Source organism: Chaetodon trifascialis, chromosome 10 (assembly GCF_039877785.1).
Source record: "Chaetodon trifascialis isolate fChaTrf1 chromosome 10, fChaTrf1.hap1, whole genome shotgun sequence".
In the NCBI taxonomy this organism is placed as follows: domain Eukaryota; kingdom Metazoa; phylum Chordata; class Actinopteri; order Chaetodontiformes; family Chaetodontidae; genus Chaetodon; species Chaetodon trifascialis.
The window spans coordinates 2,870,964-2,886,085 of record NC_092065.1 but is presented as its reverse complement, the minus strand read 5'-3'; the positions used below and the strand labels follow the sequence as shown (position 1 = coordinate 2,886,085).

The 15,122-nt window shown below is 45.3% G+C and overlaps 1 protein-coding gene across 4 annotated transcripts in view; it reads left to right on the top strand.

Annotated features, from left to right (window-relative positions):
- The window catches only part of lrrk2 (leucine-rich repeat kinase 2), a 33,013-nt gene extending 17,990 nt beyond the window's left edge, over positions 1-15,023 (top strand). For 2 of the 4 annotated variants that reach the window (XM_070972599.1, XM_070972597.1), the window contains exons 22-52: positions 1,015-1,087; positions 1,214-1,410; positions 1,494-1,744; positions 2,088-2,236; positions 2,473-2,566; positions 2,683-2,869; positions 3,011-3,192; positions 3,325-3,548; positions 4,067-4,194; positions 4,381-4,599; positions 4,682-4,883; positions 5,058-5,146; positions 5,284-5,471; positions 5,554-5,708; positions 5,800-5,946; positions 6,163-6,354; positions 6,676-6,822; positions 7,036-7,148; positions 7,256-7,446; positions 7,750-7,910; positions 7,995-8,165; positions 8,863-8,963; positions 9,095-9,307; positions 10,079-10,272; positions 10,517-10,589; positions 10,682-10,872; positions 11,115-11,267; positions 11,956-12,182; positions 13,154-13,222; positions 13,318-13,458; positions 14,470-15,023. In XM_070972599.1, coding sequence (XP_070828700.1) covers positions 1,015-1,087; positions 1,214-1,410; positions 1,494-1,744; positions 2,088-2,236; positions 2,473-2,566; positions 2,683-2,869; positions 3,011-3,192; positions 3,325-3,548; positions 4,067-4,194; positions 4,381-4,599; positions 4,682-4,883; positions 5,058-5,146; positions 5,284-5,471; positions 5,554-5,708; positions 5,800-5,946; positions 6,163-6,354; positions 6,676-6,822; positions 7,036-7,148; positions 7,256-7,446; positions 7,750-7,910; positions 7,995-8,165; positions 8,863-8,963; positions 9,095-9,307; positions 10,079-10,272; positions 10,517-10,589; positions 10,682-10,872; positions 11,115-11,267; positions 11,956-12,182; positions 13,154-13,222; positions 13,318-13,442 — 4,806 coding nt within the window. In that variant the 3' untranslated portion in view covers positions 13,443-13,458; positions 14,470-15,023. The remainder of the gene's footprint in view (positions 1-1,014; positions 1,088-1,213; positions 1,411-1,493; positions 1,745-2,087; positions 2,237-2,472; positions 2,567-2,682; positions 2,870-3,010; positions 3,193-3,324; positions 3,549-4,066; positions 4,195-4,380; positions 4,600-4,681; positions 4,884-5,057; positions 5,147-5,283; positions 5,472-5,553; positions 5,709-5,799; positions 5,947-6,162; positions 6,355-6,675; positions 6,823-7,035; positions 7,149-7,255; positions 7,447-7,749; positions 7,911-7,994; positions 8,166-8,862; positions 8,964-9,094; positions 9,308-10,078; positions 10,273-10,516; positions 10,590-10,681; positions 10,873-11,114; positions 11,268-11,955; positions 12,183-13,153; positions 13,223-13,317; positions 13,459-14,469) is intronic. The other 2 variants (XM_070972598.1, XM_070972600.1) reach the window with 2 other exon arrangements.
- Positions 15,024-15,122: the final 99 nt, after the last annotated feature.

Sequence of the window (15,122 nt, the reverse complement as noted above, 5' to 3'; positions counted from 1 at the left end):
TCTGAATTCAGTAAAATCAAAGAATGGTTTGATAAAAACAAGTTTTCATTAAATCTGAGCAAAACGAAATTCATGTTATTTGGAAACTGTAGGACAAATACTCAAGTGCAGATACAGATAGATGGTGTCAACATAGAAAGAGAGAATGAAATAAAATTTCTCGGTGTGATAACTGATAACAAAGTTTGCTGGAAATCTCACATAAAACACGTACAAACCAAACTGTCTAGAAGCATTTCAGTCGTCGCTAAAGCAAAACACATTCTGGATCACAAATCACTCCACATCCTCTACTGTTCACTGGCTTTACCATATTTAAATTACTGTTCAGAGGTTTGGGGAAACACTAACAAAAGTTCAATACTGCCATTAGTAATACTTCAGAAAAGAGCCATGAGAATAATTCACAATGTTGGTTTTCAAGAACACACAAATGCATTATTCCTACAGTCCAAAACTTTAAAATTCTGTGACCTAGTAGAATTAAAAACTGCACAAATTTTATACAAAGCAAGAAATAATCTACTACCAGAGAATATCCAAAACTTGTTTTTTGAAAGAGAGGGAGGTTATCATTTGAGGGGAAATTTAAATTAAAAGATTTTAGAAAGAATTTAAAGTTTTTGTATTTCAATCTGTGGAGTGAAACAATGTGCAACCATAATTCAGTTTAAAAACGGGTATAAAGAAATGATCTTCACAAGGTACAGCAATGTGGAGGGACTTTGTCAATCACCAGGGGTTTTGTTTTGTTTGTTTTAACACTAATTACAATTAAACTATTTGTGATTATGTAGATTTGGTTGTATGATGATATATGGGTAATTGCTTGTATACCTATTAGTGTATTTAAATAAGACAAAATAGGTAGTGTATAAAGGGGTAGGATTAAATAAGTTTACACTTCTTCCTACTCCTTCTCGTGCATGTAAATTGAGAAATTGAGAGGTTTAAGTGTTCAAAAATAAAGACATCAATCAATCAGAAAAAAAAGTCTTTCTTTTCCTTTTCCAGAGCGGTCCAGCTGAGAATGAACACAGTGAGCCTGTGCACAGGAGATATGGACGGACCGGCTCAGGCCAAAAAGGTATTTCCATCAGATTCAGTCCAGCTTGACTCTGTGATGTGTCGTTCAATGAGCCGGCTCACTTTAGTCCTAACATTAAGACCTAAGCATGGAGCTCATCAACAAACAACTCTGCCGCTTCCTCAGTGTTCGGATCTGGCGAGAACTCCGCCCCTCTGCCCAAAGAGCGGGAGCGGATCCGCCTGCTGGACCTGTCCGGTAACGAGCTGGACTCTCTGTCCTGCCTGATGGACGAGGGCTTCGTCCAGCAGCAGCTGGGGCATCTCCTCCGCCTGGACCTGAGCCACAACTGCCTGCTGGAGTTTCCCTCAGCCCTTTGCCAGGTAAAGCACCTGATCTGTGCTCAATCACCAAGATATGAAACCATTGCAGGAAGCTGGAGTTTCTGTGTCGTTTTCTGAGGCAGAGTTTGAAGAGTCTGACTCGACTAGACCTGCAGGGCAACCAGCTGCAGTCTCTGCCGGTGGAGCTGCTGTCTCTGCTGTCGCTGACCACACTGAACGTCTCCCGTAACTGCGTGGGCCCCCTGCTGACCTTCGACCCCGCTGTCACCTGCCCATCACTGCGGCAGCTCAATCTGTCTTTCAACAGAGTCACCGCCTTCCCTCACGAGCTGGGCCGCGCCGTCAGTCAGCTGGAGGAGCTGTTTATGGAGGGGTAGGCTGTCGGTTTGAGGGCGTTTCTGAGGGAATGTCAACTACAGCACACAAGTGCAATACTCTAACATAGAAACTGTGGTTTGCCTTGTTTTAAGATATTTTATCCTGCTTAGATGTCAGTTTTTGCAGTGTGTTGCTTGCTGTTGGATAACCATGACGGTCTTTGGACGTGGCCTAACTTTCCAGCTCATTCTGCTGCCTAACAAACAGCATTGAGACGCAGCCGCACTCATTTTAATGTGCTGTACAGATTTCACTCTTCATGTCACATCAGCGTTATGACAGTATGAAGCATCCAGAATGATGAAGACAGCTTTTATTTTCCTTCTTTTTCTCTACAGGAACAGTATAACTGAGCTTTGTGTGCCGCTGTGTCTGCCAGAGATCAAGCTGCTTGATGTGAGCAAGAACAGTGTGGAGAGTATCTCTCCAGACTTCCTGACCGGCTGCCCCAAACTGGAAACTTTCAATGTCTCCATGAACAAAATCTGTGAGTATCAGCCGAATATTGGATCAGAAATTTGTAGTTTAAAAGCCTTGTGCCCACTTTGTCTGCCGAAGAAGATCATCTGGACAGATTTAGACTGCTGAGAAGCAAAGGCATTTAAAGACAGATTGAAATATCAGAGATTGGCTTCATGGTTCATTCAGTTGAAGAATGGATTAATACAAACTCAGGCTGTAGCTAAAAGGCTAAAAAACCTCCTCTTTGCTGTTTTCCTCCAGCTTCTCTGTCACATCTCCCATCCAAGATCACAACACTGAAACTAGCGAACAACAGCTTCACTGAAGTTTCTGAGACTATTCTTAAACTCCCAAAGTAAGTCAGACACTTGGCTTGTTTTTAACAGTTTAACATGCTAACTCGCTCTCAGAGCTGGAGTTTTAGCTGTCTGATAAAGAACAGTCTTACAGTACAAACATTTAATCGTCCAGCTTGCGGTCGCTGGACATGAGAACCAACAGCATCACCGCTCTGCCTGGCCCGGGTTCCTGGGAGTCCAGCAACCTCAGAGAGCTGATGTTCAGTCACAACTGCATCAAAGACCTGGATCTGAATGGACCGATCCACAAATGGGCCAGACTGGAGAAGCTCCACCTGGGTGACAACAAGCTCACTGAGGTAAAAAACGTTTACTTTCCAGAAAAGTGAATGACTTTCTCATCATGAGGTCACCATTTCACCATTACGTGTCAGTATCAAACCAGGAATGTAGTCGAATTAGACAGTTGCTTGGATGATAGTTGCCTCGTCTCTCTTCAGATCCCTCCGAAGATCGGCCTGTTGGAAGGCCTCACCTCCCTGGATGTGAGTCGGAACGCTAACCTGCACTCCTTCCCTGATGAGATGGGCAAACTGGGCCGACTGTGGGACCTGCCGCTGGACGGCCTTCGACTCCAGCTGGACCTCAAACACATCGGCAACAAGACCAAAGACATTGTCAGGTCAGAGGCGTGTTTAATGCAGAGATGTTGATAATAAACACTCTTCATCACACGTTATGATCGCTGGGGTTTGCAGAAGAAGAAATAAAGCTCATGAATAAGCAAACCTCTGCCTCCTCCGCCCTGTCGCAGGTTCCTGCAGCAGCGGCTGAAGAAGGCCGTGCCGTACTACCGGATGAAGCTTATCGTGGTGGGGAACGCAGGCAGCGGGAAGACCACCCTGATCCAGCAGCTGATGAAGCTGAAGCGCTCCCAGATGAGCTCCAAGCGGGCCGCTGTTGGCATTGATGTCCGGGACTGGACCATCAGGGAACGGGACAAGAAGAAAATGGTGCTGAACGTCTGGGACTTCTCAGGTAAGCCAACAAATGACGTTAAGGTGGATTTATTTTAAAAGCAGTAAAGTGCACATGTCCTGTTGACCTTCTTTTAGGGACAAATTGCCAAATTATACTTAAAACACCACTTAAAACAGCAAGCAGATGAACTGTTATTGACCAGTTCTTACAGCAGTGTGAGGTGTGTGTCAAACCGCCATCATCGTGAGGGAGAACAAATCCCCGAGTTAGCAAGACCACATCAGAGCTGAGTGTGACGTATTCATTTACAGGTCTACTGTTAGAGACCATGTGCCATCACAGAGGCAAGAAAACGATCAAAAACAGAATCACAAATGTACATTTTTTTAGGTTCCTGGTGAAAATAAATGCAATAAATAATACGAATAAATGAATTTGCATTGAACTTTGTGAAAGCGTTAACTTTTGGTAAAAATCCATGAATCTTGCATTTGTCAGCAGGATTCAGATCACTCACAGATGTACAGATGTCGGAGTGCGATTCAGCAGCTGTGATTGGTTTCTCTGCCCCACAGGTGGAGAGGAGTTCAGCGGCTCTCACCCTCACTTCCTGACCTCCAGAGCGCTCTACCTGGTCGTATACAACCTCAGCAAAGGAGCCAGTCAGGTGGACACCCTCAAGCCTTGGCTCTTCAACATCAAAGTGAGTCTTAACCCAAAGATTCACCTAGATCTGATGACTGTTGAGATCTGTATAGGTCTTCAAATTCTGTTATTATTTGCATCAACTCTGAATCAACACACGAGTTGAGGGAACTGCGTCATTCGAAAGTATCTCTTCTAGCTCGTAATATTATTAAAAACACTGTGTCTCCTTTCACCACTTCAGGCCGTCGCTCCTCTGTCCCCAGTCATCCTGGTGGGAACCCACACTGATGTGAGCGAGGAGCTGCAGCTCCAGGCCTGCCTGACCAAGATCAGAGAGGAGCTGCTGAACCACCAGGGCTTCCCCGCCATCCGAGACTACCACATGGTCTCTGTCTGCGAGGACTCGGATGCCATGACCAAGCTGCGTAAAGCCATCGCCAGGGAAGTCGCCAGCTTCAAGGTAAAAGGACACAAACGGCTGATGATTACAGCTTTCATCTCGTCCTCCCCTCCTGTGGTCTCACCTCCTCTCCCGCTGGCAGATCCAGGGCCAGCCTGTGATGGGCCAGCTGGTTCCAGACAGCTACGTGGAGCTGGAGCGCCGGGTCCTGCAGGAGAGAACCAGGGTTCCCCCGGAGTTCCCGGTTCTCAGGCAACAGGAGCTGCTGCAGCTCATCCAGGAGAGTCAGCTGCAGCTGGAGGAGGCTGAGCTGCCCCACGCTGTCCACTTCCTGAGCGAAGCCGGTCAGAAACACTCCACGATCAACGTCATGCAAAGCTTAAAGTTTAAATGAATAGAGTGAGACCTCTTCACTGCATTATGCAGTGGAGGCAAAGTATTAGCAAATATTGTCTCAAAGATGAACTATTTGCCTGACTGAGCCCAGCGTTCTCCTCTCTCCTCCTCTGTCACTGAAGGCGTTTTACTGCACTTTGATGATCCTGCACTTCAGCTCCAAGAGCTCTACTTCATTGACCCGCAGTGGCTGTGCAACGTCATCTCCCAGGTAGCCTCACCTGAACATGCAGAGACAAACACACAAGCTTGGAGTCTGTGTTCAGGCCATGTTGCTAAGACCTAATGCTGGTACGTGATGGTTCAGGATGTGTCAGACCTGTCAGGTGTTGTGTGTTTTCTGTGTAGAAACTGACTGTAAAGAGCTGTGGTTCCCGGGAGCATCCGAAAGGAGTGGTTCAGCGCTCGATGGTGGAAAAGTTTCTGTTTGAGACCAAATGTTTCCCCAAGAGCCACCTGACGCAGTTCCTCAAGCTGCTGGAGAAGTTTCAGATAGCTCTGCCCTTCGGCGACGACCAGCTGCTCGTGCCCAGCAGGTGTGCTTGAATTTGCAGAGGCCAAATGAATTAACGTATGCAGATATTTCACGTTCTCTGACGCTTGTCTCTTCCTTTCCAGCTTGTCCAAAGCCAAGCCGGTGATCGAGCTGCCTCACTGTGAGAACTCAGAGGTGATTGTGCGTTTATACGAGATGCCGTACTTCCCCATGGATTACTGGTCCCGCCAGATCAACCGCTTGCTGGAGTTTTCCTCTTACCTGCTTTGTGGAAGAGGTAAAGTGACCAAAACCATCACTGTTCCATCGGCTACAAATTCAAAGAGGCCAGTGGTTTAGAAAATGAGCTCTTGCTGTGTGTTGTCCAGAAAAAGTGTCCAGACCCAACCGGGTCTCCTGGAGGAGGGGCGTGTACCTGAGCTGGTCCCCAGAGGCCTACTGCCTGGTGGAGGCCGACTCCGTGGAGCAGAACCCCTCCAGCTTTGTCAGGATAACGGTGCCCTCGTCACGAAAAGGTGCCACTGTTTTAAAAAGCCTTCCCGACTCAACAGATTAGCAAAGAATATGTTATATCCATATGTATACTGTAAATAGCATTACATCATGCATTGTATCAATAATATTTGAAGAGGTTGTGTCTCAAAGCACCGATCAGATATCGCAGAGGAAATGTGATCGGCGCTCTGCTCCATTGATCATATCAGTGACGATATTGCCTCTCCACCCTCCAGGCCGGGTGCTGCTGGGCCAGGTGGTGGATCACATCGACTCCCTGCTGGAGGAATGGTTTCCCGGCCTGCTGAACACCGACATGCACGGCAACGGCGAGGCGCTGCTGAAGAAGTGGGCTCTCTACAGCTTTGAGGATGGCCAGGAGCGGAGCAAGATTCTGCTCGAGGACCTCTTCACGTATTTTGACAATGGTACGGAAATCACACCAAAAAGAACAACCTGTTTCATCATTTTGAAGCCAAGAACGTTCCTTTTTTAATCCATAAAAACTTGGCACAAAACAGGCTGAGCTGTGTCCTACTAGTTTGCAACCTGAAAGCCAGTGAGAAGGTTTATGAATGTGGCTGGAAAAATGGGATTTGAAAAGTTCTCTTAACCTGAGCTGACGTGATTTAGAGCGCATGTTTTCAGACAGTTAATGCATTCAGAAGCACTTCTCTCTAATCGTTCCACGTGCTTGGTTTCCATTTGTCTCACGTCTGTTGTGTCGATGATGATATTATTGATTGCAGATTTTCTGCTGGTGAACCCGGACGACCCCCGCTGCACACTTCCCATCTCTCAGATCGCTCCGGACTTGGTGCTGATTGACCAGCCTGCAGGGACAATACTGGACGGCAAAGAGCTGGATGTAGACATGTCCAAAGAGAACCGACTGGGTAATCCTCAGTTTGTTTTTTTTGTTTTTATTCATATGGCCAACTATCATAAATCACAACTTTCTGAAAGGGGCTTCACCGTCTGCACAGCATTTGACACCCTCTGCCCTCAGTGTTTATCAGGAAGAACTCCCCAAAAACACCCTTTAAAAACTGTGTCTTAACAACATTAAATGAAACGTGCAGTATTTTATTTGTATATTTTGCTTACAGGGGACGGTGGCTTTGGGACGGTGTATCGAGGTGTCTACAAAAATGAAGAAGTAGCCGTGAAAATATTCAACAAGCATGCATCTGAGCTTTACATCTACAGACTGCTCAGACAGGTACCGTGTCCCGGACTCACTGACACAGAAATATCAGCATTAAACTACACTTTCCTGCCACTGTCTTTCCTTTCCTTCACTTCCTGTCATCGTCCGTGTCTCTCCAGGAGCTGGTGGTGCTGGGTCGCCTCCGTCACCCCAGCCTGGTGGGCCTCCTGGCAGCCGGCTCAGCTCCTCAGGTCCTGGTGATGGAGCTGGCTCTGCGGGGCTCGCTGGACTCGCTGTTTGAGCACGAGAACGGCAGCCTCAACCGAAAGCTGCAACACAGAATTGCCCTGCAAGTGGCTGATGGGCTCAGGTAGAGAGTTCACGATGATGCTGTTACTTTCCTTTATTTTCCTTTAGAATAAATGGAAGCAGCAGAGAGTTAGTTGATCATTTCCTCACAAAGTTTGGGGATTACGGACAAGTGTGATAACAGTGGAGTTCAATCCTAATATGGTGCATTACAGTGTAATTTTGATGTGCCATTTATCAAAATTAGCATTAGCATTATGACTTTGTCATTATATTTAGCACCAAACAGATGTTCAAAATGAACATTTAGAAACGATGTTGTGAACAGACTGTCACTGTGTCACTGTTTGGTCTGTGTGATCAGGTACCTTCACTCAGCCATGATCATCTATCGGGATCTGAAACCTCACAACGTCCTTCTGTTCAACCTGAAGACCAACTCTGAGATCATCGCCAAGATTACCGACTACGGCATCGCTCAGTACTGCTGCAGCATGGGAGTGAGGAGCTCCGAGGGCACGCCAGGTCAGACGCATCCTCAATCTGTCTACGCGCTCAGTTTTAAAGCCACTCATAGCTTTTTGAAATTGATCACCGTCTGTCCGGTAGGTTTCCGAGCACCAGAGGTTGCGCGAGGTAACGTCATCTATAACCAGCAGGCTGACGTGTTCTCATTCGGCCTGCTGCTCTATGACCTGCTGACCTGTGGTGAGCGCATCTCTGACGGCATGAAGTTCCCCAGCGAGTTTGATGAGGTTGCAGTGCAGGGAAAACTGCCAGGTAATAATAATAATAATAATAATAATGATAAAAGAGCTGATGTCAGCCTGATCTGTCGTTAGCCTCTATCCTTTTATTGAAGAGCTGTTGTACTGAAGTGAACAGATTTAGCAGGATGAGCATGAGATCACACTTTTTTTTATTTACTTGTGTTTTGAAGATCCAGTGTGCAGGATTTAAAGGGATCTGTTGGCAGATATGCAGTCTAATATTCATCATTTCGTTGTGCCCAGAGCAGACAAACCTCATACTGGCTCCAGAGAGCGTCTCATGTTTTTAGTGGCCTCCGTAGAGGAGGGTAAGGCGAGGGCTGTTCACTCAGTTGCAGTCTGAAACTTCACCACTAGATGCCACTAAATCCTCCACACTGGACCTGTAAATGTGACGGAGCACTTTAATATGTCACATTTAGCTAATAACAAACTGGATTCTGGATTAATCATAAATATAAGAGGACAAAAACACATTAATTACATAAAATTGTTAACTGCTTCTAATTGAAATGATTGTTCTGCTTTCTGCTGTTTACAAGTTAATGACACTCTTTATTTTAGCTTGCTATATATTTAAGTCTCATTAATTAAAGCACAAAATACACAAATTCTTTCTTATGATGGTTTTGTTTTGATTAAATTTCTGTCTGCAGTTCTGCCACAGATACGATGTGTTGTTATTTTTCATACATTAACGCACACAGATCCGGTAAAACAATATGGTTGCTCGCCTTGGCCGGGCTTCCAGGCGCTGATGAAGGACTGTCTGAGGGAGAGCCCTCAGGGTCGACCCACCTCTGCTCAGGTCAGGACCTGAAGTCTGAGCTGATTTGTTCAGATGATTCTTCTGCTCCTGTTTTTACTGAGAAAACTGCAGGATGTAATGATTTCAGAGCTCTTTCAAAGTGGTATTTGTGTCTCCTGTGGTGTGTGCAGGTGTTTGATAGGCTGAATTCAGCGGCAATGTTGTGCCTGATGAGGGAGCTGGTGGTTCCGCGGGTCTTCAATGCAGAGTGCTTCACTGTGAGCTGTGGCAGCGGCGATGGCCCCTCCAATGGCCACAGAGCCTGGCTGGGCGGAGGCAGCAGCACCCAGAGACTGGGCTCCATCACAGCCGTGGACCTGGACACCAACACGGTCACGACGCAGGTACCACCAGCACTGTTAACCTGTTTATTTTCAAACAGAAGCTAAATTAGCTTTAGCGCTCTCATTCACCTCCTCTGGTCTTCATTTTAACATCAGCATCAGTCCAGACTGCTGTTCGTCTCAGTTTGAGTTTGTTGTGTTTTGCTCTGAGTAAGAGGAAGTGTCAGGTGATATGTGCTTGGATGACCTTCTCATTCCTCTGTGTGGAATTTAATGTGAATGAAATGAGTCACACATGTGAAATACCTCAAACATGCTGTTGTGACTGAAAACCTAAAATCCATATATTCTCTGAGCACAGCAGACCAGGTATGAGGTTCTATGAATGTGAAGTTTATGATATCAAACAACACAGTGCATCTTTCTTCAGTTACGTATTCGCATTATAGTTCATGACCAATCTGACCTGTTTCATAACAGATTTGCTGTCACTCTGTAACACATTTTATTTTGAAAATCTGGATTTCAATAGAAATGTAGAATGCTCTTAAAATCTGTGAAATAGCACCAACCATTCCAGGTTTACTGGTCTCACTGGTGCATCATCATTAGAAGTTGTTGAGTGTTTGGATTTGGATCACCGGTGCTGAAGATTTGTTCAGTCCTGGCGTTTGTTGGAAACCACCTGTACAGAGACGCTGGATGAGCTGCCAGCAGGCTTGTCAGTGACAGCAACATGAGTGCAAAGACAGCCAAAACTTTTCCAGTCCGACCAGTCTGCTTGACTCAGGCCTCCCTCAAACTTCTCACTCGGCTCTCTTGCTCCTGCAGGAGATCGACACCAGTCCCATCTTGTGTCTTGTGACTGTCCAAATCCCAAACGAGGCCTGTGATTGGCTGGTGGCAGGCACCCAGGCTGGCTCCTTATTGGTCATCAGCACTCAGGACATGTCGACTTGGCACCGCCTGCAGAGCGTCAGGGATGCTGTCACCTCACTGTACTTCCACATACACCCTCGACGCACGTATGTGTCTCCAAAAGCTGATGGTGCTCTCTTTATGATAGTATCCTCATATATTACTTTATGAAAATAAAGTAAAAAAAAATCTGTGATGTTTTATTGCATTAAGTACTACATCATATTTGTATATTAGTGCAGACAAACGCCAAGTAGCATTACTTAAAGGAACAGTGCTAAATATATGAAGAATAATCCTGCTGAATCTAAATCAAATTATTACTTTCTGATGCTTTTCTGTTCTTTTCAGTCAAAGGAAGAACTACTTGCTGGTTGGGACGGCAAATGGAGGTCTCACTGTTTTTGAGGACTCTGTGCTGAAGGTAAATATTAGATCTTAGATCAAATATCCAGTGTGTTTGCTTGTGAAGGTCCAGACTGGATCTTGGTTTTCCCCCGGTTCTCCTCTGTCCAGCAGGAGGGCGGGCAGCCGGTTAAAGCTGTCACTGTGGGAAACGTCAACACGCCCGTCATATGTCTGGGCCAGTCGGTGCATTCGCTGGACAGCAGGTGTGTGTGGGCCGGCTGCGGGACCAAGATCCTCTCCCTCACTGCCGACTACGACATTTGCAGGACCATCGACACGAGACCGAACCTCATCTTCCAGTGAGTGATGGAGGGAAATGAGAGAGAAGCTTTTTGATTCAAACCAGCTCAAAGAGTTGATGTGTGTTGAGCGGGGGCGACTGAAGGACGCAAAGATTCAAAAATGTTGTCCATCATAAATCTGAACGATTATTCCTGCATGTTTGACTAAATGAGGGAAAGTGTTCAAAGAATTTTACTGGTATAACAGCACAGTTTGGTGTGTGTGCGTGTGTGTGCGTGTGTGTGCGTGCACCTCTCAGACAGCAGCGGTCGTTAGGTGGTGAAGCTTGTGTGTCTCGGATGGTTGTGGATAAATACGTCTACCTGAGCAAAGCCGGCGCACCAACCGTCGAGGTTTGGGATAAGAGGAGCGAGAGGATGGTGGACCGCATCAACTGTGCTCAGATCATCAGGTACACACACACACACACACACACACACACTGAAATATTTACACACTTATCAGTACTCAGTGCCTCTGATCTGCTGAATTTTGAGTTAATACTTAAACTCCACTCCATCTCAGATGCAAATATTGTACTTTTCATTTCATTTATCTGACCGCTCTAATCAATTACTTTGAAGATGAAGGTTTTATGTACTAATACATGCTCAGCATATATGATGCATTACAGATGAATTAAAGACTGTTAGTGTAATTTTGGCCAGTTCCATCATAATATGCTGCTCACACAGTAATGCATACACAATGATAATCCAATGATGTCACTCTGAAAAGGGCAATTCTGCTTCCTAATGAGTACTTTAACGCTTTAAATACATTGTGCTGCTAATACTTCTCTACTTTTGTAATTTTGAATGCAAGAGTTGTAGTGGGGCAATTACTCTATACATCTCTACATACTTCTTGCAGTATGTTACACAGTTGATCCTCAGTTCAGTATCCGTCATGTTGGTGTATCTAATAGTGTTTTGCTGTTTTCATATTAAGAACGTCCGAACGTGTAAGTGTTTGAAATCTTAAATACAGTCCACTGTCGGCTGTCACAGTCTGAACAGCTGTCCAGAATGCCACATTTTGGAGATTCGGTTGTTTTTCATATGACTGCAGCTGTATGCTGGCGACTCCTCTCCCTGCAGACATGACTCCGGCTGCAGAGGCAGGCAGGGCAGCGAGGCAGAGCAGCCCGCCGATGCGGCTCCCTCTTGGGCCAGAGTGAAGGCCCTGCTGGTGCAGAGTGCCACGACTCTCTGGATCGGCACAAGAGGGGGCCACCTGCTGCTGCTGGAGCTCTCCAAACACCAGACGCTGCAGGTCATTGGCCCCCACTGCGACTCCATCCGCTGCATCGCCTCTGCACTCATAGGTGGGTGCTCAGCTTTTACTTTTATTTTATTATATATTTAATCGTGTTTTTATGTCACAGCAGCGTGGTGCCACATGTGCATATATCTGTGATATGTTGCAGTGTGTGTGTGTGTGTGTGTGTGTGTGTGTGTGTGTGTGTGTGTGTGTGTGTGTGTGTGTGTGTGTGTGTGTGTGTGTGTGTGTTCGTTCTTGTCATGCCAACACAAACCTGTGTCCATTTATTGTGACAGAAACCTCATTCCTGCAGTACACCACAGGCACCCCACACTGTCAGATTTTGGAGCACCATGTTGCCTAAATTTGCACATTAATGAGGAAAAGTGATTTTATAACAGCTCCCTCTTCGGGAAGGAAGTCCACAGTGACACCAATTATATAACATATTAATACAGAGAGATCTTTGCTAACGAATACAGTCTTTACCCACATGATTGACCTGATTAGTCTCAGTGTTCATGTCTTATGAGAGATGGTGATAACAGCTCAGGTGGAAAAGAGGCTTCTTGCACACCTACAATGAGTTCTCAAGATTAAACTTCTAAATCACACAACATTTGGGCCTAAGAATCAGAAACAATAGCATTGGTCATGTCTTATTTAGACTTTCTTCTGGGTTTATAGGAAGAATCAAAGGCTTTTCTTTAAATCCTTGAGCTCTGAGCTGCTTAGAGACGTGCATAATGCTGCAGCAGAAACACTTAAGGAGCAGGAAAATGAATAAAAACAAAGTGGAATGAAGCTCAGTCAGTGAAACACACTCATAATACGGCAGCTGGTGTGTCTTTTGTCTTCTTTCATCGCGATCTGTTGTCTTGTGAACAAATGTGTGAAACAACACAGCATGCCACTCACACTTTCTGTGCCATCACGTCTTCCTTTCTGCCTGTTCTTTGTCATTATTCTCATGTTTGAATGCTGCTTCTGTCAAGCCTCTTTGTCATCACAGATCTGTTTTCTCTTCATGAGCAGAAACACTAAACTGGACCAATGTGGTTCTGGTGTTGGGCCGAAGAGTCCCCCAAGACAAGAATCAGTATGGTGAGTGCGACGGTTCGTTTTTTGTTTGTTGCTTTCTGAACCAGTTGACTCGCTGCGTGAGTTTCTCTGAAGTGTGAGTTTGTTGCTGCTCTCAGACGAGGAGTCGGTGCTGATGGTGTGGAACAGCATGCTGCCGATGGAGGTCAAAGACCTGAACAAACACTGTGAAAAGAGAGAGCAGATCGCGGCCAAAATGAGAGAGCAGCTCCATCCTGACTGAGCCCACACGTCTGTATGTATGTGGTTTATTCCCTTTACAGCTTTTTCATTCTTTTTAACTCAATGCATTTATTTTATTATTTATATAGTAACGCTGCACGGGCGTAGACTTATTGTTAAAAGCCGCAATTTTGATGGTGTTAACAGTAAAATCTTGAGGAGCCCAAAACTGAATTTTATGGCATAAACTTTATTTTAAGGGGCTGTAAGTTGCAGTAGTAGTAGTTGTATAGTCACAAATGAAGAGAGACGTAGTAGTAGCTGCAGTTGTTTTAATAACAGAAGCCCCCAACCACACATCCATGTGCGCCCCACCAGCTTGGTCTGCAGGTGTATATTCAGCAACGCGGGAATGTTATAGGACTGTTACAGGCAGCAGCACCTCTATGATCCTCTAACAGACGTCACTGCTTGTCACTTTGATGGCGAAGGTGTCGCTCGTCTCCAGGAACAAAGTGACCCCTCAGCTCCTCTCAGCTCCTGTTAGATCACTTGGAGAGGTTACATAATAACTGTCACCTCACCTCGTCTTACTCTTACCCTTCATCTCTTTGTTCCTCCTCAGCTTCACTCGCGGCTTCGACAGCAGTGCAGCTCGTCTCCTGGCCATGCAAGCAGTGCAGTTCAGCCATATTATCATTTATCTAATTTTAGCGTGGTCCTGCTGCAATACATTATACAGGTTTTTTCTTGTTAAATTAAATGATTTTGAGGAAGCCGTGCATAAAGGCTGACAAATGTAGTTATTTAAAATTGGTTAATAGAAGGAGTTTGTGTATAACAGAGCAATGCTGCATGTCATTTTGATTGTTCTGTGTGATGGTGCACGTTTACCACATTGTAGTGCATATCAATATCCAAAAATATTACCATGGTAATTATTTCAGACATACTGCCCAGCCCACCCAGCAGCAGCAGCAGCAGCAGCAGCAGCAGCAGCAGCAGCAGCAGCAGCAGCAGCAGCAGCAGCAGCAGTAATGATTCGTCAGGGCGGTGGCAGTAATGACGGCCCCATTTGTTTTCTACAGATTATTCGTCAAAAAGGGATCAACACTCCAGTGGCTCCATGTGTCAGCAGGACATGTTGAAGTGGAAGTTTTACCTCACTTTCTGACAGCCATACATAGTTTTCATGTGCACTGACCTCCAGGGAGACAAATGAGGGGAAACACGCTGCGGTGAATCAATCAAAAGAATTAGATTCAAGAAGAAATGTCTTTAGTGATGATGCTGATTCTTTGTATTTTGTGTAGAGAAACGTTTTTCTAAAAGGGACAGTCTAATGCGGGATGTTCAGATGTTCAGGAAGACCTCCTGCTCCTCATATATTGAGATGTCTGTTTACCTGAAGTATGATTTAAAAAAAAAACAAACTGGAAAGAAAGCCAAAGGAAAAAAGCCTCTAAAAGTGTATATTTGATTATTTATTCTCATGTCTGTGTGTGTTTACCTGTGAGCTCAGTCACTCCACCTCTGTGAACAGAGCGCAGGATGCTCAGATGCTGTCTGCAGTTTTTATGTACTTGAAGTTTGTGATGGTGTCAAACAGATCAAGTGAGTAAATACTATTTTATGTACTGTGAAGGCTCTTTGTTCACTTTGTCATCAGAATGTTATTTACCAAAAGTTTTTTTAGTACACTTATTTACACAAAGTACTCAGGGTTTGATATTGGTGCATT